The 26,030-nt window shown below is 35.5% G+C and overlaps 1 protein-coding gene across 3 annotated transcripts in view; it reads left to right on the forward strand.

Annotated features, from left to right (window-relative positions):
- The window catches only part of Rbcn-3A (rabconnectin-3 alpha), a 984,230-nt gene extending 975,168 nt beyond the window's left edge, over positions 1-9,062 (forward strand). For all 3 annotated transcript variants that reach the window (XM_090406519.1, XM_090406521.1, XM_090406520.1), the window contains one exon: positions 7,402-9,062. In XM_090406519.1, coding sequence (XP_090262645.1) covers positions 7,402-7,602 — 201 coding nt within the window. In that variant the 3' untranslated portion in view covers positions 7,603-9,062. The remainder of the gene's footprint in view (positions 1-7,401) is intronic.
- Positions 9,063-26,030: the final 16,968 nt, after the last annotated feature.

The raw sequence follows: 26,030 nt of genomic DNA on the forward strand, positions 1-26,030 counted from the left end.
TAGTCTCAGTATCACAAATTAGGCTGCCATGAAATTTCTATATAAAAAAAATTCAATAAAAGGAAAAACACTGAAGATCTGGGATGATACAATCAAAGAAATAATCAAAAAGAAAAAAGAAGCCTATCACAAATAGTTAAGCAGTAAAAGATTAGGAGATGAAATAGAATATTAAAGAATAAGAGTCATAGCTAAAAGAGAAGTCAGAAAAAGACATAGAGAATCATGGAACAAATTTGTTTCTAATTTTAAACATGATTTATATAAAATAAGACCCAATGTATATAAGATTTTGAAACACTTAAATGCAGATACCAAAGAAAGCATAAAATTAAACACTGAATTGAAATTAGAAGAATTTCTAAATTACTACACAGAATTGTGGACAGACAAATATTTTAAAAAAGACAACTGGCAAAAAATTAACGAAAATGAAAAGGAAATAACTAAAGAAGAATTAGAAATCAGCCTGAAAGAAACAAGAAATCACCTGGATAAGATAAGCTAGGTTTAGAACTATCTAAATACGCAGGAACAAGATTCAAAGAAAGACTCTTATTATTTTTAAATAAAATTTATTTAACTGGTATCCCCCCCAATAGAATGGAAAAAAGCAATTGTGATTCCTGTCTTTAAAAAAAGGTAATAGAGATGACCCTAAAAACTATAGAGGTATCAATATACTAAATTCCTGTTACAAAATATATAGCAGAATCTTAAATAGCAAACTAATGAAATATTCCGAAAACTTTATTTTAGAAGTACAGAATGGATTTAGAAAAGGACAATCATGTATAGACCCGGCCTTTTGCCTAAAATTAATAATAGAGAAAAGAAGAGAATACAATTTAGAAACACATATTGCATTTATTGACTTTGAAAAAGCATTTGACAAAGTTAAAAGAAACATATTATTTAACATATTAAAAATAAGACAAATACCAAATAATATCCTAAAAGCTATCGCAAGTATATATAAAAATAATCAAATACAAATAAGATTAAATCACAAGCTATCATATACGAGAGAGAAAACCAAGGAGTCCGACAGGGATGTCCCTTCTCAGCAACTCTTTTTAATATCTACTTAAATTAAATAATAATAAAATCGAATAAAAATTTACATCAAGGAATTAAACTTTCTCCTATAGTGAACTTAAACACTCTCCTTTTTGCCAACGACCAAATAATAATAATTACAAATTCTGAAGATAACTTACAGAAAGCTATTTTAGATCTAAATGAGATATCCAAAGATTATGGTATGATAATATCAACAGAAAAATAAAAAACTATAGCCTTTAAAGGACAAGATCCAGCAAGAACTAAAATAGTAACAGATAACAAGATATTAGAACCGGTGAATTCATTTAACACGTTCATTGTTAATCACGCGATATCACGTGATGCGAGTTCTCACCTTGCGGCCGATCACGTGTTATCGAGTGGACGTCACTATCAAGTTTCTAAGCGGAATAGTATAGCGGCCACGGCGAAACGGCACGTAATATTTATATTGGCCACTAGGGAAGGGATCGACTTTCGTGGAGTGGGGATGGCTGCCTGCCATTGTCTATTGTTTATGTTAGCCAGTGCGCACAGTGGTGGCGTTCGGACAAGGCGACGACGCGACGATTTTGTTTAGTTATTCGTTGATTTAGCGTGCTTGAAGTTTGTTTTTATTTATTTTGAGTATTGTTTTTTTTTTAGTAAGTTCCCTATAAATGTTGATTTTTGATAATTATTTTTTTCTATTTGTATGTTATTTTTAAAAATTCTATGTGATTATAAAAGACTGATAATTATTATAATTATTATATTTAAATGTTTTTTATTTGTAAATTATATAACTTATTTGACCGAATTACATATCACGCGATAGATATTTAGAGTACATAAATCCTATGTACATAATAATAAAAGCATATAAATAATATATTAACTTATTTTGAGCACAACAAAAACTAAATAAAAAAATTAAAAAAATTTGGCCACCACACAAAATTCCAATTTTCAGCTTGGCAATGAACGTGTTGACTACCTAGGATGTATTATCACATATGAAAATGAAAAAGATATAAACGTAAAAACTGCAAAATATTTAAAAATAACAGGTGTAATTAACTCTATATTTATACCAAACCTAGTTCAAAAACAAACCAGACTAAAAGTATACAATATATTAGCCCTACCAGTCTTAATGTATGGAAGTGAAATCTGGACAATAAAACAAAAAGACAAACAAAGATTAATAACAGCAGAAATGAAGTTTATGAGAAAAACTGCAAAGTATACCCTATTTGATCACAATAGAAACAAAGAAATTATGAAAGAATTAAACCAAGAACCAGTAATAGAAAAAATTAAAAAATATAAACATAAATGGATGGAACATGTTCAAAGAATGAAAACAGAAAGATTACCAAAACAAGCCTTAAAGTACAAGCCATTAGGAAAAAGAAAGCCAGGGCATCCTCTTAAATGATTCAACGATGACTTCTAATGCCGGAACAGGCCATGCTAGGCTAAATCCTTGATACGCATGATGATGATGATGAAATTTCTATAATTCTCCTATCAGCTCCATCTGCTTTTCCATTGATGCTTCTTATACTGATGGCTTATCTTCATTTCTTTTGATGTTGTGATTCTGTTTGGCTACAATAATAAGCATTTTATCCATTATTGAATGATAATTATTTTAAGAATTAGGAACAACAAATCTAATTTTTGGCACACCTCCCCAAACACTGCGCTTTATGTTTAAAAGAAGAGAAGTTTAGCCAGTGGAAATTTACTATAGTGATCTTGCTTTTGTTGCAGTTGTTGGTGTGTTTTGGAGGAGAAGAGAGTAGGAGCAGGGAGAAGAAGGTAGGAAGATGGAAATTTGGGCTGCAAAAGGATTTAAAATTATTGTGGAAAGGCATGGGTGAGAGGTTGGATTGTGCTGATTCATATAGTAGCACATCTTTAGATCAGGAGAAATAGAAAGAAGAGGTCTGTCAGACACATTTTCTTGTTATTGGAAGTGGATGTGTGTGTAGGTGCACTCTTGTGTAAAGTTAAAGGAGAGAGAGAGAGAGAAGAGGGATATTAACGTTGAACTCTTTTGAAGATGGATTATAACTCTATCTGAGAGGTTCCCAGAAGACCCTCTCTCTCCCTCCCTCCCTCTCTTCCCATATATTTTCCCAGTATATCTTTTCACTGTATATATCTCTTCATATTTCCTTACCAACATTTTGCTTTCCTAATTTTGTCTGATTTTTGCTCCACATGCTCTGCATCAACAACTTTCTTTCCTTAAAACTAAATGTGAAGCATAGTGTTCAGGAAAGTATTCTAAAATTATTAGCTTGCCCATTTCTCAGCTATCTACTCAGAGCTTGTCTCAAACACAGTGACTTGACATTAGCACTGAGCAGTCTTATTTCATTCCACATTTTCCTTGCTGCCATTTCAAGCATTACAGACTTTTTTACATTGCTCCACAAACAACTTATTTCATACAAAAAAAAAAAAGCCAAAATGCACTTAAAATTCTTAAAACTGTGCACTGAGCACAAAACAAATTGCTAAATTAACCCACATAAAACAAAACAATTCCAACATATTCCTGGCAAGAAATGTATCTACATTTCAGTTCCTTAGCATTAAATACACCCTAAAAATCTGATACAGAAATAATAAATTTGCATTTAAAAAAAATTTTAAAAAATGAAGTTATGATCATAACAGAGTCTAGCAAGTGGAAGCAGTTTTATTATTATTATTCGTGACACCTCCAAGGAGTCCAAAGACTCATCGCGGGAGGACACCTACAACTGTCTCAACTACTACACCGAAGCTCTACTACGAATCATCTCCATCAACGCCATCTACCACCCACCTCCACCACTCCCACAACTAGTATTTTTTGTCTGTAAATTGCATGTGTTCTGAAGGGCCGATTTGTCTGTATGCAGGATGAAAAACCTGAGTTTCCAGGAGAAAAAACCCTGCTACCTCCATATGAGTCAGCTAACTCACCTTCGATTGAAATTGTCCAGATAACGATTCCTCCCGTCGCGACGAGAATCGAACTTAGGCCTAATCCAATTGAAGGGCGCAACGTACCGTTGTTCTTCCAATTGCGCTACGGAGGTGCTTATTATATTACTATATTATATTATATTATATTACTGGTTTTGAAATGAAAAAACCAGTTATTCAAGGCACCTGTCAACAATAGTAAAAATAAATAAATAAAAAGATTACTTTTTTTCAATTAGACTTTGAGCATATCTCCTATCCTCACTATCACAAAAATTTAAACTACTGGTATTGTCAGTTTGTCAAATATATATGAAGGTGTGCTGATAAGTTTTGATAATCACCATGAAAGAATTGAAGAAGAACCATATAACTTACACATCATTCTACATATTCCCCACAAAGTGTTATACACTTGTTACAATGCTGCTGCATCATTTGCAATTCTCTGAGGGAAAAAAAGGCCTTTCCCTTGTTGCACAAACCAGTCCTCAGCTGCAGATATGACTTCATCATCTGTGGTAAATTTTGTTCCTATCAAGTGTTTCTTTAAATTTGGGAATAGGAAATAGTCAAATGAGGCCAGGTCTGGCACATATGATGTGTGCGACAGACATTGAAAGCCCATGTTGTGTATTGTCTGTTGGGTTTCATGAGCAGTATGAGCAGGTGCGTTGTCCTGCAAAAGCAACATGACTCTGCTCAGTTTCCCACAGCGTTTTTCCTTCAGTTCTTTCAGAGCTCTTGAATAAACTGCTGCTGCTGCTGTAACAGTTAACTTTTTTTTTGAGGTACTTGGTAAGGATTACACCATCCATATTCCAAAAGACAATGGCAAGAATCTTCCCTGCTGACTTTTGGGTTTGGAACTTCTTTGACCATGGAGAACCTTTGTGTCTCCACTTCATTAACTGTTGTTCGGTCTCTGGGTCATAGTAATAAAGCCATGTATGGCCTAAGATTTGGCATTAGTAAAAACTAGCTCTCCGAGTCAGATGTTATAATTGGAATAAAGTGAAAAGGGTATAGAATTCTTAGGAATGACAGAGATGGAGGGGAACACTACTAATGATTTCAGGTGAATTGAATCCAGTTAGGGTATAAACTTGTGTAAGCAATAATAGTAATAATGTGCTATGTAGCAGTGAGTTTGAGTCTATTTGGTGTGAAGTGAAGACTAATGGGATGAAATATATGATGGATTGTTGCTACAGACCTGGCTGTTCAGCTGCTGTGGATGATGAAATGTGTTGCCAAATTACCCTAATGTATCCTAAACAAGTAATCCTCGTCATTAGTGACTTAAATTATTCAAACATTGATTGGGATGAAGAGAAATCTCATGATAAAAATAAAGTAGAATTTCTTGAGTTGTTGGAAAACAACTTTCTCAAGTAGCACATGTGAAAGAAGGAACTCAAGGACAGAGATTATTAGAATTGATCAGAACATTAGACAGAGACATGTGGGCTTACTAAAGGGAGGTAATGTCTGAGCAATTAGTTCATTTTATGATAATGTTACTGCTGAGTTGGATAAAGGGAATGGATATGCAATGATACTTGGACTTTGCTAAGGCATTTGAATATCACATGAAAGACTGCTGAATTAATTAGATGGAGGATATGTGGTTGGAATATAAGCTATTGACTTCAAAAAGTGAGTGACTGACTTAGAATCTTAGTTACGTTGGATAGGAAGTTTAAGTTCAAAAGTCACACAGCAAAAGTTACAAGCATAGCTTAGAAGATAATTGCAATGCTTAAGCAAGTGTATCAGAAAGTGGTATATTGTGTATGGGGGGATCTGCCAGATTTAGGATGACCACTGGGGTATTCCAGGAATTAAGTCCTTGGACCATTGTTGTTAATCTGTATATTAATGTTATTGAAAAGGATCTGAGTGGAGATGCTCAGTTGTTTGCTGATGTACAAAGATAGCCAGAGCAATCAGGGATGCTATTGTTACATCACTTAATTAGAATGATTTGAATAGGCTTAAACTGTGGCAAATGCTAATAGCTGCAATTCAGTATTAGCAAGTGTAAAATAATGCACTTTGGCATGATGAGATTTCCAACAGCAGTATTATATTGGTGAGGCTATGTTTGGAAAAAGTGATGAGGCTTTAGAGTTATGTTGGATAGGAAGTTGAAGTTCAAAGATCACGCAGCAAAAGTTGCAAATATAACTCAGAAGATAACTGGATGATTGCAATGCTTAAGCAAACACTGACATATAAGAATTTAAGTTGCTTGCTTGGTTGGCCGAGTGGTTAGCATATCTGCTCTCCAGCCAAAAAGCTGTAGGTTCGAATCTCACCATGGGCATGGATGTTTGTGATTGTCTGTGAAAATACTAGTGGTGGTGGTGGATAATAGATGGCATTAGTGTAGATGATGCAGTTTGCTGCAGTTGGTGGATTGAGTTGTAGAGTAAGTGCCCTCTCACAATGAAGCTTTGGACTCCTTGGAGGTGTCACATAATAATAATAATAATAATAATGTCTTGATATGACTGCAGATTTGGTCTCCTGGTTTCCAAGGAGATAAGAGAGTTGTGGAAAGAGTGCAAAGAAGAGTTATAAAGATGATTTGGAGGATTATAGTATGTAAATTATGAAGACAGATTGAGAGTATATGAACTGCAGACAGAGATAAACTGTAGAAAGAGGGATGATATAATAGATATATAAACTTGTTTATAATGTGGAAGAAGGTAGGAGAGGACAAGAGGACATCCATGGAATTAACTTAGTATGCAGTTAAGAAAAGGGTGAGGCTAGATTTTATCCCCTCTGAGCAGCAAGCAAGTGAACAGTTTACTTGTTGAAGTGGAGCACATCTAGTGTGAATAAGTTTAAGAAAGGTAGTGCTGGTGCAGGTAATGACTTCCTGGAGGTCTCTACTGCAGATGATGATAATAGTAATACATAGCTTAGTCGCTTTAGTCATAATTGAAAAGTCAACTAAAAAAATCCAAGTCAATTCAAAACTCAACAAAATCTACCAGAATCAATCCCCTGATAGCAGAATAGTTTTCTTCTTTAACAAATAAATTCAATACAAGTAATATCCTTAGCACTTTTTAGAAACACCAATTATACAATAGTCTTTTCCAAAATAGCCTTAAAAACATATCAGCTGTGTTGCCTTGAATCCCAGTACAATAAAAAACTTTTTTTTCCACTCTCTATGCCATTAATTCAATGTGATCTGTACAATCATTATCGAATCAAAATACATTAGAAATGCAATATAATTTATTATCTCTGGGATCAGAAAAAAACACTGAAAAAAAATGTAATTTTTTTAAGTAATGAAAAATTTTTGTTTCCTATTGACTAAACATAAATACTTCTACTTTTTAGGTATGGGGTCTATCAGTCCATGTGCTGCTATATTCCTTTCCTGGAGAGCACACAAAGAGTTCATTATTCCGCAACATTAGTAGTGGTGTATCACAGCTGGAAATAGATGAATCAGGTCGACTGTTTTCATGTGGAGTTGATGGCTCATTAAAATTTAGGACCCTGCCTGACCGTGATATCATTGTGAACTCAGTTATTTAAATCTCATCTCTTGGAAGAACAGTGATTTGTGACAACGAAGTAAACAGAAAATAAACAGTCTGTCCTCACAGTACTGTGATCTCTTCTCATTTTTACAGGACGTGCATTACACAGACCAATCAGCGTGCATCTCTTGGCCATGCATGGTGAGGCCAATGTGGAAATGTGAGCACAGTCATTATGTTGTATACTTAATGTCGTTTACCATCTAACTGGTATGCTAGAAAAAAAACCAAATCTCCAGAATATATGCCTAAGTTAATGTTTAGTGTGTGACATTGCATTAATATATTAGTGGAATATGTAAATAAACTGTAATCGAAGTTCTGCCACTTAAAGAATCACAGGGGTTCTATAAAAGCAAGTCTTTTATTAAACTTTCATAAAATGTTGCACTTACTATGGTAGAAAATAATATAAGTTCATCTGAAACAAACAGCAACCAAAGAAAATTCAGCATAGCTCTTTGTATAATTTATATTGGGATTTTACATGAAATATATCCAAAGATAGTCTGCATCCTGAATTATGAGGCAAATCTTTAAAATCAGTAACATAAGTACAGCTGGTCAGTAATTTAGCCCACTATATTTATGGAAGAAATAAATATAACTTTGTACCTTGTGTTTTTTGTCTATGGAAATTTTGATCTGAATTTATACATAACAATTTAATAAATGAATAAATCCATAATTTTTTTTTTTTTTTCCATTTTATATTTTAAATGCTATAGATAGCATGATATTTTGTTCTTCTGTTGTAAAAGTAACTTGCATACAGTAGTTTTATTAAATGAATAAAACTGGCAGTATGGAATAATTATATACCTGATGTTCTGGATAAACTCAGAAGCATCAAACTTAACCTCTCAACTTTCCTGTATTCTAAACATTCCAGTTTTCCTTTATCTGTGTAGCTGTTGTATCCTGATGTAGTACAGAACTTTTTCTTCTATCTTAGTCTACCTGGAAACCTCATATTTCACTTAATACTGTCAGAAGTTTGTGCATAAATTACAGTCTACCAAATCCATGCTTTCATTTAATGAACTGTTCTGCGTCAGAATGATCTTGTCTCAGCTAAAGTACTGTTTTATTCTTGTGTTTCAGTATATGCTTTCAGCTTGATCAAACTTCAAAAATCACACACACAAAAAAAGCTTGTAATAACCACATTCTAAAAATGTATGCCATTTGGTTTTTAAAAATTTTCAAAAATATAGTCCACAATGAAGCATCACATATTCTGTATGATAATATACCTCATGGTTGCTCTAAGTATCTCCTGTTAATGTTGACTTACTGAAAGAACATGTATAGTGTTATGAATGTGAAAAAAATAGACTATGGTTGTGATAATATTGCTGATGCAAAATAATAAAAATGAATAAACAATAATAAGAATGTCAAGATTTTATCCGTCTTTCATGAAATTGTTGCAAATAAAGATTATAAACACCACTTGTAATATGTACTTCACAGTTGATAACACTAAAATTGAACTCAGTCATAAATACTATACTTCTTACAGATGAGTAAAGTTTGACAAGACCGACCTTAAATAGTTCGTAGGATTCCATCTGTTTTTTCTCATTTTAGTATTCATGTTGGTCTGTGTATGTATGTATGTATGTGTATATACTTTGAATTTTCCTCAGAAAGTATTGATAATGGCATTTCAGCACAAACAGCTTATTTAATGGAATTATTATTTAATGGAAAGGGTATAAGTGTGAAGACTTATATTTGTTTTTGTGAATTTTAGTCAACAAGAATTGCAAGTTTCTATATTTTACTTGTAATCCTGCTTTTTATTGTCTAACATCTTTCTGTGAAGAGGAATCCTGTCTTCCTGGAAAGAGCTATCCATCATAAATTCATCAAAGATCATATGTTATAACACATTGAATAGGAACATAATGAAATAAATAATTATTAACTATGGTATAATTTACATTCAACTTTTTATTTAGTGTAAAATTTTTTTGCTATACTATCTAGAGCAGGGATTCCCAACCCTATGCCTGCGGGCACCATGTCGCCCGTCAACCAATTTGTGTGTGCCCGCTGCTGTTCAACCATGTGCCGTATAGTTTGAAATAATCACGCAACAGTTCATGGCATGCTATATGATGCATGTGTTAATGACACATGACGAGTATTAAATGCATACAATGTAAAGTAGATGTGCATTCAAAGTTGTTCATTCCAGTTTAAGAACTGGAATATCATCATATTCTCCTAATTATGAAACACTGACCAATGAAATGCAATGCCAAAGATCACACTAACTTACATATATATATATTTAAATTTTTATATAATGTAAACTTTTAAGTAATAAAACATTTGATTATAATGTAAACTTTGTATGTATTCATTTAACAAAAGAATTCAAAAAATTTGCTTGAAAAAATAGATGGTGCCCATCGCCCTACCGGTATTTTAGCATGTGCTCTAGGAAACAAAAAGGTTGGGAACCCCTGATCTAGAGCATCTTCAGTATGACTTTCAAATTAAACACATAGATAACTTAGACGATTCAACATGAAAACGTGTGCATACATGACATGGAGTAGTATGGTAATAATACATATTACCATACTACTCTATGGTAAAATACATAGGGATCCTATCTGCAGAAATTTAAATAAGAGATAAGCTGTCACTTCTAAAAAAAAAAAAAACCTATTGACTATGGAATGTGTGGAGAAGAACTATATCCCATAGGAGAGAAAATTTCAAATTATCATTTTTGTTCAGATTTGGATAGCGAAGCAATGTTATGCAATGTTCTTTGTATAAATGTTCTGTGAGATTACTGCTTTTGTGAAGGACCTTAATCTCCACACATCATGAAAGGATGCAATATTTGATAGAGATGACATGTTCAGACTCATGTTCTTGCTTATGGAATTTAATGTAATCAAGATGATTTTTGCAATGAACAGCTGCCGAGTTACCAGTTTGCCCAAATTATGATAATCCATGCTGGCATGGAATTTAACAGACTCCAAGGTGAGCTAAGAGTGAGTTTATCCTCTGCAGAGCCTAAAATAAATAAATAAATTGAACACACTTGATAGTCTCTTGCTGGGATGAAGAAAGCAAACAGAAACCTAAAACATATGCATTCGTGGCATTCCCTTCAATTATATGGACTTCCTATAGTCTACAAAGCAAATAGTTCATTATGTCCTGTCATAGACTGCATTGGTTCTCCAATTACATCAGAAAATCCTCTTCATTTATTAAGAACACTTCTCATTTCAAAGAAAAAATCTCACAACTTCGATTTTACCTCAGTAATCTCTTATTCAACTTAGATATAGTGTCTCTTGGACATAGTATCTGAGCTGAAACGTTGAACTTCCTTCAGTAAGACCTTTCCTGCAGATATTATTCATCTCTTTAATTTTTTTTAACCACTCTGGCATCTTTTCATATCAGAATGAGCTTTACAAACGGACTGAAGGTACTGTCATGGGTAACCCTTTTATTTCCAACACATGATAACTCTTTCATAGAGTGATTCAAACAACAGCTACTAGACAGTATTTTTTCCTAAATCTTCCTTATTGTACAGGTGTGTAGGTGACATCCTTGCAGTTTAGCAAGGTTGCTTCACAGAACTTCAAGACACCAGTATGAAGATTAAATGGATCCAGTATCACATCAATTTCACTCTTGAAGTGGAAAATCATTGGATTGCCAATTTAGACCTTCATCATCATCCAGATTGTAGCCTTCTAATCCATTTTTAGAAAGAAAGCCCATATCAGATTTTCACATCATCCTTGTCGAAAATCTGGTACCATTAAGACTATGGTACATTCAGCTAATTCTTTGTACTCTACTGAAGAGCTGCTCTCTCAAGAAATAAGTCTTCCTTTCTTGCTTATGGCTTCAATAAGTCATGTCAAAGGTATTAATATCTATAGAGTTTCCTGCCTACCAAGAAGTGGTCCATCGTGTTACCATTCTTTATGTTTTCTAAAGGAATATCCAAATTGTTTACATCTGTTGACATTTATGAGGGTGGTCTGAAAAGTTCTCGACCTAACAATGAAAAAACGAATTTATAATTTCAAAATTATTTTTATTTTTCAACATATGTTGAAAAATAAAAATCCCTTAAAACTAATACATTTATTCCAGCAATGCTCCAGCTCCATTATCCCACCCCTGCAGTGGTTCTCAGTAAGATCTGCAAAATACCCCCCCCCCCCCATCTACAGCTGCAATCACCTCTTGATTTGAAGAAAAATGCTGACCAGCAAAGAAGAGTTTTAGTTTTGGGAAGAGGCAGAAGTAGTCAGAGGGAGCCAAATATGGGGAATAGGGTGGATGTTCCAACAATTCATAGTGCAGATCCCTTAATTTTCCCATTGCCAAAATCGTGCACTTTTGTGGGCAGGTGCATTGTCTTGATAAAAGATGATTTTTTTCTTCTGCACACCGGGTCTTTTCTCACAAAATTTTCGTCTAGTCTAGTTAAAAGATCCGAATAATATTCCCCAGTTATTGTTTTACCCTTTTCAAAATAATTAATTAAAAAATTCCTTTAGCATTCCAAAACACCGATGCTAGCAGAGATGGTGGTGGTAGTAGTTTAGGTGTATATATTGGCCAGTATGTGTAGGCTTCTGATAAACAGTGAAGGAAAGACTGCCAGAAGGAAGATGTGTGACATGTGTATCTAGAAAAGGAAGTGTCTTCTGCCTTTCAGTCTCAATTGTGAATTGTATGAATTTGGGTTGTTTGTTTAGGTGGCTGAGGAAAGTGTCATCATCAACATATCTCAGCCAGACGTTGTGGTTTGAAGGAGAGGAATCTATAGCACATTGCTCAAAAGCTTCCATATAAAAGTTAGCAATTTGGGGGAGGGGTTAATGGTGAGTCCATGGCTGTGCCTTCTTTTTGTAGCAAAGTATTTTGCCACACAAAATAGCCAGAATGTAGTACATGTGCAAAGAGTACTGTAATATCTGGAGGGAATATGTCCTGTAAAAGAAGAATTATCATTGTAATGTTCTTTACGACCACTGATTATATACAAAACACACATAAACTGGGTTTAACTGGTCAGAGGTTTTTTTTTTATTGCAAAGTAATAGCCTACTAGTTTCGCCGGCTTGACTATTGGCTTCGTCTGAGCATACAGAGTGACCAAACAGCTTAAAAAGATCAAAAAACAAGTTAAGGATATCAGGTTAAAACATAAACAAACGTTAAATATTATCTCTATTCAAATAAAATGCATGGGGCATGTATGTTATCAGTTGTTATACATGTACGATCTATAATTGGCAGCAAAATTGAACTCCAATGTTTGAGTGATCTTATGAGACTTTTCCATGTGTCACCAAGGCACCCTCAGTTTCTGTTCAGGCTGCCTTGAACGGATAACTACTGCAGCTTCTTTGATGTTGCGGGAGCAAAAATCTTCTTCCAAGAATGCCATAGTACTTTTATCCCATCAATTTTGCTGCCAATTATAGATCATACGTGTAACAATGATATTATCATTAGACATTCTAATGTCTAATGATAATAACTAACATTCTAATGGCACTCACTAATGATAATGGTGAGTGAGTAATGATAGTAGTGTTGGCACTCACCAACAAGATAGTAGAGCTACAAGAATTTGCACAAAGATATAATCCATCATTTTGATAAATGACGCCCACCTAAGCCCTGCAAACAATCCAAAATTAAGAGGATACCTGTTACATAGAAATGATACACTGGATTGCCACCATTTTTATCAAAAACTACATTAAGTATAATACAATTTCCAATCCATCAACTACAAATCTAGAAATTACAGGCATTGAAGTGCACACCGACTCAGCTGGCAAACTCAAAATTTATGCTGCCTATAACTCACCAAAAAGTACCTTGCTTTCAGCTGTTTAGATGCTATTCTTGGTATAAGGTAGTTCATCATCATCGCTGGGGATCTCAACTCAAAGCACTTATCTTGGATTAGTAAATCAATCAACAAAAATGGTTGCATTCTATTTAATTACACAGGATCAAACTTTGTAGAAGTGGTTGGGCCTACTGAGCCAACTCATCACAGTCCTATTGACAGTTCTGATGTCCTAGATATTGCAATTCTAAAAAATATTAAATTCCAGTACAACCTTCAATCACTGAATGAGTTATTCTTTGATTATAACCCTATTTTGCCTACTCTAGGTAATCAAGAACAACTATATCCCCTCACTCCTTCATAGCCTGGGGAAAATTATCCAAAGTACTCCCTGTTCAGGGAGTACTTTGGATAATTTTCCTATACCTAATATAGAATCAAAAGAAAATATCAGCAAAGCAATAGAAAATCTCACCAATCAAATCATCAAAGCTGTAGCAGAAGTCACCAAACTTACAACTATCTCTAAGTCCAACCATCTTCCAGAAGACATCATGAACAAAATTAGAGAAAAAAAACAAACCAAGGAAAAGATATCATAAAACACGTGCTCCTCAGGACAAAAAATTCCTCAGCAGGCTGAACAATTCAGTTAGAGAAACTCTCAAAAATTATAGAAGCCAACAATGGACAAGTCAATCATCAAATTCCTGCCATGTATCCTCAAGGGGCGTACAGGATATGATAGTACTACATGAAAAATTTACATCATTACTAACTTCCTATCTACAATTTTCCTCCAAAATCAGTCTGTTACTTGTCTCCAACATTATCAGATCTTATATTTCTATCGTCTAAGGAAGTTTGTACCATATCAATCCACCTATATCTTGGTCTTCCTCTGGGTTCTGTCAACCTGGCAGAGAACACTTGATTTGCTAATCTTTATTCGCCCATTCTGTTTAAGTGACTATACCACCTGAGATTAGCTCTGCTATGCATTCCTGGATGCTGACAATGTCAAGTTCTTTCCTAATATCCTCGTTTTTAATATGATATTGCCATTGATGCCATCTGTTCATGCCTCTAATCTTTCTCAGGTCTCCCATATCTGAAATCTCTAGTCTTTGGTCAAGTGTTTTACTTCTGACCCAGCTCTCAGGTCCATAAGTTAAAACTGATTTGAACACTGTCCTGTATATGGCTAATTTAGTGTTCTGACTAATTTCTCTCTTATTCCATATGAATTTATTCAATTGACTTCCTACCATATCAGCTTTGTTGATTCTGTTGTCTGTTTCCATATTTAATTTACCATCTTCACTAAAAATTGTGCCTAAGTAGCTAAAATGTTTTACTTGTTCCACAGGTTCTCCATTCACAACATAGTTGACATTTTCAGTGATTCTGCCTATTTTCATTGTATTTGTCTTTTTATTGCTGATCTTCATACCATATCTATTACAACAGTTATTCAATTTAGTGAGAGAATCTTGCAGACTTGTAGCAGATTTATTTAGAAGTATAACATCATCTGCATAAAGCAAAGAGCTGACATTAACATCTCCAATTTTGATGATATCAGGTTTAATACCACTTTCCTTCATAATGTGATCCATATAGATAATGAATAACAGAGGGGATAATGTACATCCTTGTCTGACACCAGATTGAACATTAAACTATCTTCCTATACTTCAATTCTAACTGCTGACTTACAACTCAAATAAAGACTAAGTATTGCTTGATATAATGCTCCAATGACACCATATAACTGTAGCGCATTGAATAGCTTCTCTCTCTTGGCACCTTGTCATGTGCCTTTTCCAGATCAATAAAACTTAAATTCAGATCCTTGTTGTATTCCCATGAATTTTCAACTATTTGTCATAAAGTGAAGATCTGATCCTGACAACCTCTATTAGGCCTGAATCCAGCTTGTTCTTCACCAAGCTTTTCTTTCACAATTCTTCTCAACAGTGTCTCAAGTATACTTGCATAAATCTTACCAGGAACACTCAGTAGGGAAATACCTTTGTAATTCTCACATTCAGTTGTATTTCACTTTTTGTATATGGGTACTATGAGAGCTCTGCTCTAATCATTGGGAATTCGTCCCTCTGTCCAGGACTTCTGAACTATGCAGTGCAGCCACTGTAAGACTTTTATACCACCATACTTAAGCATTTCTGGTCAAATATCATCTACTACTGCTGCCTTTCCACATTTCAAGCCTTTGATAGCTTTTTCTACTTCAAGTATGGATATGTCTTCCTGACTATATGCCTGTTGAGTGTTTTGTACCACTGTGCCATCACTGCTTGTTTCATTTGGCAATTTTTCGAAGTAATTACTCCATACTTCAAGGATATCTTTTTCTCCCATTTTCATGTCATCTTTATCATCTCTAAGTCCTTTTACAGCACTCTTTCCTTCATTTCTAAGCTTCTTCAACAACCTCCAGAATATCTTGTCACCTTCTTAATATTTATTTTCTATGTTCTTTCCAAAGTCTTCCCATGACTTCTGTTTAGCTAGTTTTACACAGTGTTTAGCTTTCTTACATTTGTCTCTGTATTCTCTGAGAGCACAAGCTGACTTATTCACCAGGAACTTTTGATATGCTTTCTTCTTTTCTTTCACTGCCTCTTTAACTTCCTGTGTCTGCCATGGAGTTCTGATTTTTCTATCCTTGCAGACAACCTCACCACATGCCTCTCTAGCTGAATCAGTCAGTGTTTTCTTCAAGGATTGCCACTGAATCTCCAAGGTTTGATTTCTGTTCTCAAACTCTTTCATTTTTTCTTCAATAATCTTTGTGTATTTTAGTCTACAGTTCACGTCTGAGAGCTGCTCAACTTTTATTCACTTTAAAACTTTCTTACATGTTATTCTTTTCAATATGAAATTCAATTTTATCCTGCTCAAGACTAAATAGTGATCACTTCCAATTTCAAATCCTCTGTACACACTAGTGTCCTACACCAGGGAGTAAACATGACTATCAACAATTACAGAGTCAATGAGACTTTCTTATTTCTTGCCTCTTCTCTCCATGTGAATTTGTGCACATTTTTATGTTGGAATATGGTGTTAGTAATTACCAGTCCATGTCCCGAGCAGAAATCCCACAAGTATTTGCCATTATTATTAGCTTTGCTCTTTTCTGCAAATTTTCCCAAAATATTTTTGTATGTCTGACAATCATTTCCTACCATTGGCGCACCCAGGGAGGGAGCTAAGAGGCCCTGCCCCCTCCAAAAGAAAAAAATATTTTCCTAATTAAAATTATTTTTTTAAATTTATGTTGTGTGTTCGATTTCTATGCTACTTATGAATTAGCGATCACATAAGGCAGGAATACCCTATAGCACTCGGGAATCCTGGCCGCTGTGAGCGCAAAGCAAATGAAGTACTGTTCGGGCGCTACTTCATTTGCCAGAGGAGGTCACGGGTATCATGTATTGGTGATCACTGCAGATGCTCAGTCATAGCTCCTGTGCAATGCGTAGTGTGTATTCTCAAATCGTCTACTCAACTCCCCCCCCCCCCAAGATTAAATCCTGAGTGCGCCACTGTTTCCTACTCTGCTATTTAGATCCCAAACAAGGACCAACTTTTCCTTTTTCATTGTGTAAGTTGCTTTCTCTAAAGCCTCAAAAAAATTCCTCCACTTCTACCTTAGTAGAACCTTCTGTGGGACCATAGGCACAAATAAGTCTCATTTTCCAGTTCCCCATTCTGGTATTTGCCCACATCACTCTACTTGAGACTGCCTGCCATTCAAGAAGATTAGCCACGTATTTAGTGTTGAATACTATGGCTGCTACTCCTTTTCCTTGATTGTCATTTCCTGAGTATAACATTTTGTATTTCTTGCTCAGAAAGATCTCACCAGTTTTTTCCTTGTTTGTTTCAGTCACCCCTATTATGTTGATCTGGTACTTATCTAATTCGTCAGCTAGCTCCATTTCTTTGCCATTCAGGCTTCTTATGCTGAAAAAATCTAGTCCTAACATCCTTGTTAACCACACTCTTACACAATCTCCAGGGATGGCCCCTCGTTCTCTCACACCCTGCACTGATCTTAAAAATATCATCAGTATCAATCCTGTAAAATCCCTTTAAACAATTTAAATATCTCTATCATATCTCCTCTCCTACGTCTATCAGCTAGTTTTTGGAGCCCGCAGATCATCAATCTATCCTCATAGGGAACATCCCACAGACCTGCAACAATCTTCGTAACCCGCCTCTGAATCCTCTCCAACACTTCGCATCACCAAGAAATCCCGGTGACCAGATCTGTGCACAATAGTCCAAATGCGGCCTTATTAATGCCTTATAGAGTGGAACAATAACTTCCCTATCCCTGCTTGCTAGCATGTTCCTCAACAACCGTGTAATTTGATGTGATGTTTTGGCAATCTTTGCAATATGCCTTTTAAACTTAAGTTCTCTGTCCACAATAACTCCCAAGTCTCTTGTCTCATCAACTTCCTGCAGTTCAGTTCCGTTAATATAGTAAATGGCATGCGATGTCATCCTCCCAAAGTGCATCACCTTACACTTAGCCATGTTGAACTGACAGCCATTTACCTCAGTCCATACCATCAGCCTATATAAGTCATCCTGTAAAATATTTACATCATTTGAATTGATTATTGCTTTTCCCAATTTTGCATCATCAGCAAACAAGTGGATATTTCCATTCAAGGTATTTCCAATAATATTTCATTGATGTACAAATTAAACAATAGAGGACCAAGCACTGAGTCCTGAGGTACACCACTAGTTACTTGCCTTTTCCTGGACTCAGCTCCTTCGTAAACCACTCTTTATCTGTCCACCAGCCATCCTTTAATCCAAATCACTATCTTTGGATCCATACCCATTTGCTTTAATTTATGTAACAGAGTTCCATGTGGAATCCTCTAAAAAGCCTTTGCAAAGTCAAGCAGTATCACTGAGTAAGGATTTCCTTTATCCAACTCCAATTTTACTTTATTATAGAAAGTAAGCAAACTACTTAGGCAAGACCTACCCTTCACAAAACCATGTTGCTCCTTATAAAGTATCATATTGCTGTCCACCCAGTCCTGAATTCTAATTTTAACCAATTTCTCCAAAATCTTAACCACCACTCCAGATATATTGATTGGTCTATTAATTTGCAACCTCAACCCCTCTTTCCACTCTATTGGCACTTTACCAGTACTGAGGCTTAAATTAAACATCCTGGTTAGAGGAGTTGCTAATTCTCTTGCACATTCTCGTAACATGGGCCGATATGCCATCTAACCCAATGGCAGTGTTAGCATTAAGGTTCTTTAATGTATTAAGCACCTCAATTTCGTTTATCTCTCTACTCTCATAAGTCAATGGCACATTTGACACTGCACTATCACTACGAAGATGGTACACTTTTGCGAAACGATCACCAAGCAACTCAACTATTTGATTAGCTTCTGTAATTTCCCTACCTCAACACTTTTTAAAGTAATCTTTCCATGGATGTTCTTCCTTTTACTAGCCACATAGCAAAAGAACTCTTTAGGGTTTCTTTTGGATTCATCAGCTAGCTTCCTCTCATAATTAGCTTTGGCTTTCCTTACCATACAGGTTACTCTCTTTGCCTGTATCTTATATTGCTCATTAGAACGCTAATCGTCTTTTTCTTTATACGTCCTCCACAACCATTTCTTTATCTGCAACTCCTGTTTAATAGTATTATTCATCCATTTTACAATATTTTACAAAATCCCTTGAGCGGTTTTCTAGTTCATTTTTTTCTAATATTTTTATATCAGTGATTAATTTAAAATACGAAATAACATTGGGTATATTTTTAAATCTCTCGTCTATTTGTACAATAACAGTATCAATCACAACGTTGAAAAAGTGACATCCAAATTCCTCTACCGTGTTTAGTAAAACTTCATCTTCTGCTAGTTCGGAAAAGAATCTTTTTTCGAATTCTTTTTTCAGGGAATTCTTCGGAAATATTCAAGTTTCGTGTTATCATTTTTGCGTCGTCTAAAAATGTGTTCAATTTTGATCTTAAATTTTGGATTTCATTTTTAATTTTATTCACAAATTAAAAGCAATAATTGAAATTCAAGTTACAAAACAAAAATTAAAAGTCAAGAACAATTGTTTTTGCTTGGAATAGTTTGTTGATACTATTAATTTTTTACAATATTTTAAACCACACCGATAAGCTTAAAATAAATGGCATTTCTTGTAATAATTCTAGTAGAATTTTAGCTTTGAATACGGCTGTGTTGTCGTTAATTGCACCAATAAATTCCTCTAAGGCATAAGTTTGTTCAAACTGTGTATATACTGCTTTAACTGCTTCTATTTTGGCTTCCCATCGAGTATCACAATGGTTTAAGCGTAATATTTAAATACTTTTGTATAATTTCCAACATTTTTGTAGATGCAGAAAACGCAGTATAAACGTTGCAATATTCCGAATTTTTTTTACAATATATACTACTGGGACCAGCATCACAAATTATCAAATTAAAAGAATGTGATAAGCAAGGTGTATAAATTGCATGAGGGTTTTAAACTAATTATTCTAGATTTTATGCCTTTATATGTTCCCTTCCTATTGCTACCGTTATCGTATGCTTGCCATCTACAATTCATAATATCTAAATCAAGCTCACATATTCTTTTTTGCTAGTACTATACCAGTCACATCAGTTACTTCAATAAATCCTATAAATGACTCATAATTAATTTTTTTGTCTACAAAATTTACATATCTAATAATTACTGAAGTTTGTTCCTTGTGAGAAATATCAGGAGTACAATCCATTTGGATACTGTAATATACTGTAATATTTGGTATATTATTAGAGCTTTATTAACGTGGTTAGTGTACTAAAGTGTTTTATAACATAATCTATGTCGGGAAGTCGCCGCTAGATGAATTCGTAATGAGTAGTGTTCGTGCAAGCTCCAGATAAGATAAGTATCATTTTCAGTTATCGATACAAATTACTTAATATTGTGTAGTTTTGTTTTGTTTGCCTTGCGTATATTAGTGCGTCTATTTTTGGTGTGTTATAACGTTTAATTTGACAAAACACGTTACAGATAAATATGGCACCTGTGCATAGGAAAATGGCGGCCAGTAATGAAGGTTCGCCATCGTTATCAAAGAACGGTAGCATAAAAGAAATGAGTCAGTGTACTAGCTGTGAAATGTACGCTTTGCGGAGTGCGGTCGGAGTGTGGTTAGATGATGATAAAGGATTGAATGTGTGTAGAAAATGTAGGGAGAATGCGGAATTGAAGTGTATTTCGGATCGTGAGTGTGATATTTTTGTCAACCTTCAGAATGAAGGAAATAGGGATATGACAAGAAACGGCAGGGTTGTACATGAAAATTGTGAGAGTGTGAATGTAGAAAGTGTGAATGATAGTATAAATGGTTTCTCAAAGAACAAAAAAGATGAGATAGATGCATTGAGTGAGATCGCGTTGTTGAATAGTGCAATAGAAAGAGCAAAACAGCAGCTAGAGTGCATGAACAAAAGTAGACTGAATGAACCAACCAATAATAAAAGGTATGACAGGAAAAATAGACGTATGAATGTGAACATGAACAAAATGAAGTATAGAGTACTGTATGGAGACTCGTTAGTACGAGGTGTATTAGTAGAGGATTTGACAAAATCGTACCAACCTGGTGCGACCATAAAGGACGTAACTGCGTCTATTAGAGAGCAAAAGGAAAGGGTGAAAGAAATGATTGTTGTGGCAGGTACGAATGATTTGAAAGGAGATAAAATGGAAATGATAGAAGACCTGAATGAATTGTTTGAGGTAGCAAAAGAAAAGAGTGAGAGAGTTAGAATGATTAGTCTTTTGCCACGGTATGACAGCAAAATGTTTAAAAGGAGGGCTATAATTGCAAATGACTTTATGCGTGGGTTATGTATGACGAGTGGTGTGGAATTTGTGGATGTGTGGAGTGAGTTTGATGGGCGAAAGGATCTATATAAGATGGATGGCTTGCATTTGAATGGTTACGGTGTAAGAAGACTTGAGAAAGTGTTGCTGAATGTAGTGGATGTGCAAATTCAGGGAAACTAGATTTGTTGGGGGGGGGGGTAGAGATACAGTCCTTATGGAGGCAGTTGAATGTAAGAATGAATATAATATGCCAGAGCAAATAAGGACAACAAATCAGAGTGGGATGGTTAATATAAGGCATCAAGGTAGGGTTGGGGCTAATGGGGGTCTTAAATTCATGTACACTAATACTAGGAGTATTAGGAACAAGAAGGAAGAGTTTTTGGCCATGGTTGGCACTTCCAGACCACAGGTTATAGGTATTAGTGAAACATGGCTGACTGTAGATGATATAACTAGTGGGATTGAATGTGATGGGTATAGTGTGTTCAGGAATGACAGAGAGAATAAAATGGGGGGAGGAGTATTGTTGATGATAGCAGATGAGCTCCAGCCAAGGAGAATAGAAGTTGAATTGCAGGATAGAGAAAAGAGCACATTTGAGGCCATTTGGTGTGAGATTGTGGCTAGCAGAACTAAATATACAATTGGGTGCTGCTATAGACCAGGTGATGGAAAAGATGGTGGTGACAGTATGCACAAGCAAATAGAAGAAATGGGTGGAAGGAGGGTGATTATTATGGGAGATTTCAACTATGGTCGCATTGATTGGAGTGAGGAGAGGACACACGGGAGGAAGGAACTGGATTTTATGCGGTTATTAAGGGATAACTATCTGCGACAGCATGTAATGGAAAATACTAGGGGTCAGAGAGTGCTTGACCTAGTAATTACATCTGAGGATTTGGCTGTAACAAATATGACCACATTGCCACCAATCGGTGAGAGTGATCATAGGGTCTTAACTTGGGAGGCGGCTAAAGGTGTAGAATTTTCAATTAAGACAGGGTACATGTGGAATTATCGGGCGGGAAAGTATGACAAGCTTAGGAGTTTGATTGGTTCAGTGCTGTGGCATGTACAACTGCAAGGACTAGAAGTTGATAGTGCATGGGAGGTAGTTAAGAAGTGCTTGCATGAAGCAATGGCTGACTGTATACCTAGAGTCCGAATAATAAATCAAGTAGGGGTTAAATGGATGAATAACACCATTAAGCTTGAGTTGCAAAAAAAGAAACAACTATGGAGGGAATTTAAGGAGAAGGGTGACCGGCAGGCACATGAACGGTATAAAGCACAGGCCAGAAGGGTGACGAGTGTGGTAAGAAAAGCAAAAAAGGATTACGAAAGAACATTGGCCATGCAGGCTAAAGAGAATCCTAAAAAGTTTTTTAGATATGTAGCAAGTAAAAGGAAAAATGTACATGGCAGATTGATTTTAAAGAATGCCGATGGTAGGGAGGTAACTGAATCAGTTGAGTTACTGAGTGAGCAGTTTGCAAAAGTATATCATCCAGGTGGTGACATTGCAGAAACGAATAAACCAGTAGATTATATGGGAATTGTGGTTAATGAAGTGGAGGTGAGTAGTCTATTGCATAACCTCAATGTCAATACATCTGTGGGATTGGATGGTATACCAGCTTGTGTTGTACGAGAAGCAGCTAAAGAATTGTCAGTACCCTTGACCATTTTGTTTAATTTGAGTCTCGGGTCTGGGTTAGTCCCGAGCGGGTGGAAAGAGGGGAAAATAGTTCCACTGCATAAAGGTGGTTCCAAGACTGCTGTTGTAAATTACCGACCGATTAGCATATCAGGAATCATAGTCAAGGTCTTAGAGAAAATAGTCAAGAGGAAAATACAAGATTGGATAGAAGAAAATGGGATACTGTATCGGGGACAGCATGGCTTTGTGAAGGCTAGGTCATGCCTCAGTAACTTACTCACGTATTATAACACAGTGACGGCTGAACTGGATAAGGGTAATGGGTTTATGGTGATTCTAATGGACCTTGCCAAGGCGTTTGACAGGATTCCACATGGAATTCTAATCAGTAAATTGCAGCATATGGGAATGGACATAGGGTTGGTGAGATGGATAGGAGGGTGGTTGACGGAGAGATATCAGAGAGTGGTTTACTCGGGAGTAGAGTTCACAAGACGGCCTGTGACTAGTGGTGTGCCACAAGGATCTGTTCTTGGACCACTGCTGTTTAATTTGTTCATTAATGATATAGGAAAGGATCTGAGAGGAACAGTTCATTTGTTTGCGGATGATGCGAAGTTGGGTAGGGCTATAGTGAATGCAGATGACGTCAAAATTTTGCAGGATGATTTGGATAGATTGGAGGTCTGGGCTAAGGAGAATGGATGTCAGTTTAATGTGGCAAAATGTAAGGTTATGCATTTTGGTGTGAAAAGATTGGCGGCAGTTTACAGCATTGGTGGAACCCTGCTCCAGGAAATTGATGAGGCACGAGATTTAGGAGTGTTGGTAGATAAGGAATTGAAATTTAGGGGACACATTGCAAAAGTGACCAAAACAGCTCATCAAATCACTTGGTTGCTGAAGAAGTTGACAAGTAGAGACAAGCAGGTTATTGTTCCTCTCTATCGAGCCTTGATAAGACCCCATCTAGACTACTGTGCTCAGATTTGGTCACCTAGGTTTCTTCTTGATGGGAAGGAGGTGGAGAGGATCCAGAGGCGAGTGACCAATATGATAGCAGGTCTGTGGAATGAACCGTATGAGAACAGGTTGAGGATTTGTGGGTTGCAAAAATTGGTTGATAGGCAGAGGAGGGGAGATATGATTGAGACATTCAAATTACTGAAGGGTTTCTATAAAATTAATCCAGAAGATATTTTTGAGAACAGGGCTGGTTGTGGGAGGACTAGGGGACATCCATGGAAACTGGGCAAAAGTGTGGTTAGTAAAGGTGTTAGAGCTGGGTTCTTTACTTTTAGAGTAGTGAATGAGTGGAATGCACTCCCTGAGTCTGTGGTGGATGCTGTGACAGTGAATGAGTTTAAGGCGAGGTATGATAGATACTGTATGAATGTCAAATAGTTGTGATGAATATGATTTGGGGCCTCCCTCGATGAGTCTAATGACTCCCTGGAGTTGCCCGTAATAATAGTAATAATAATATATGGCTGCTTTTATATCGTCTATAATTTTATTCAGGACTTCATTACGTAATGCAGCAATAATTTCCTCTTGAAATCTATGCGCCAAATGATGCACAATTCTTTTTTTCGTATTTTTAGTTCTGTTTACATGATCCATTAGCACAGGATCATATTTACTTAATAATTCTTTTCAACTTAAAAAATTTCAATTATTCGGCGTTCCTATTGTTTCATGGGATCCTCGAAATGACAGATTATTACTTGCTAAAAATAGAATTACATCTACAATTCTTTGGAATAGTAATTTTAGACGTTCCATTTCTTTATTTATATTAATTTGATTTGTTCTTTCAACAGTCGAACATCTATTAAGCCTTTTTAATAATTCTTGCCAAGCAATAAAAGAATTAAAGTGACCAACAGAAAGCTCATGATCTCGAATTACAGATGACAGTTTTCGCCATGTATTAAAACCATTGCCGGCCGAGTGGTTAGCGTATCCGCTCTCCAGCCAAAAGACTAAGTTCGAATCTTGCCTTGGCATGGATGTTTGTGATTGTCTGTGAAAGTACATTTGGCATTTTTTATTTTTAATAGTACGATGTAGAAAATGATCTACCTTCAATATTCTTAACGAATGGTCTTGATGATGTTGTTTAGGTCCGGTTTTAACACAAAATAATCTAAATTTATCAGTTATAATATTTGGCCACAAACCTGGATCAGTTATATTCACTTGATCACCATTCTTGTTTTCTTCATTATTTGCTGTATCCAAAACGTTTGTATAATCAGCCGCGTCTTTTTCGCCGAATCCCACAGTTTCTACATTTTCGTTGAAAAGTTGTGTAGCTTGTTTGGAGTTTTCTTCTTCAGTTGAAGTTTGAATCGCAACTGTTGAAGTCATAGCAATTTCGCTGTCAGATTTATTTTGTAGCCATGAAAACAAATCTACTTGTGACTTTTTGAGATTTTGCTTTTCTTTTTTCTTTTCTGCTGATTTCCTTTTTTGACACCCAGAGGGATACTTTTCTTTGCATGGACATTATGGGTTAGGCTTTGCCTGTCGAATAAGTAAATAATATTAAATATTTTTATCCCATGAATTAACAAAAAGTTAAATATGTACATACGTTTAACAATATTACAAAATGTTAGAAACACTCAAGGAATGTGTTTATTTTTTTCGTTTGTTTACTTCAGTACATCAGTTTCACCCTTATCTATTACTATTAACTGAGTTGAAATTAACGTAGTTGAGATCTAATCACGTGCAGGGAACACTTCATAATCCTGAATATTGATAATACAGTTCACAAAACTTACCGTATTTACTGGAATATAACTGGTCCTCGCGTATAACTCGCACCCCTGATTTTACTTTGCGAAAAAAATAAATTGAAAAGTTTCCCGTAACCTCGCACAGAAAAAAAGGTTAATCACGTTCAGATCATGGCAATAGTGACTTGGCTTCCCGCGGCAAA

This window comes from Typopeltis vanoorti, chromosome 16 (assembly GCF_054136105.1).
Source record: "Typopeltis vanoorti isolate ZY-2024b chromosome 16, IOZ_Tvanoo_1.0, whole genome shotgun sequence".
NCBI lineage: Eukaryota > Metazoa > Arthropoda > Arachnida > Uropygi > Thelyphonidae > Typopeltis > Typopeltis vanoorti.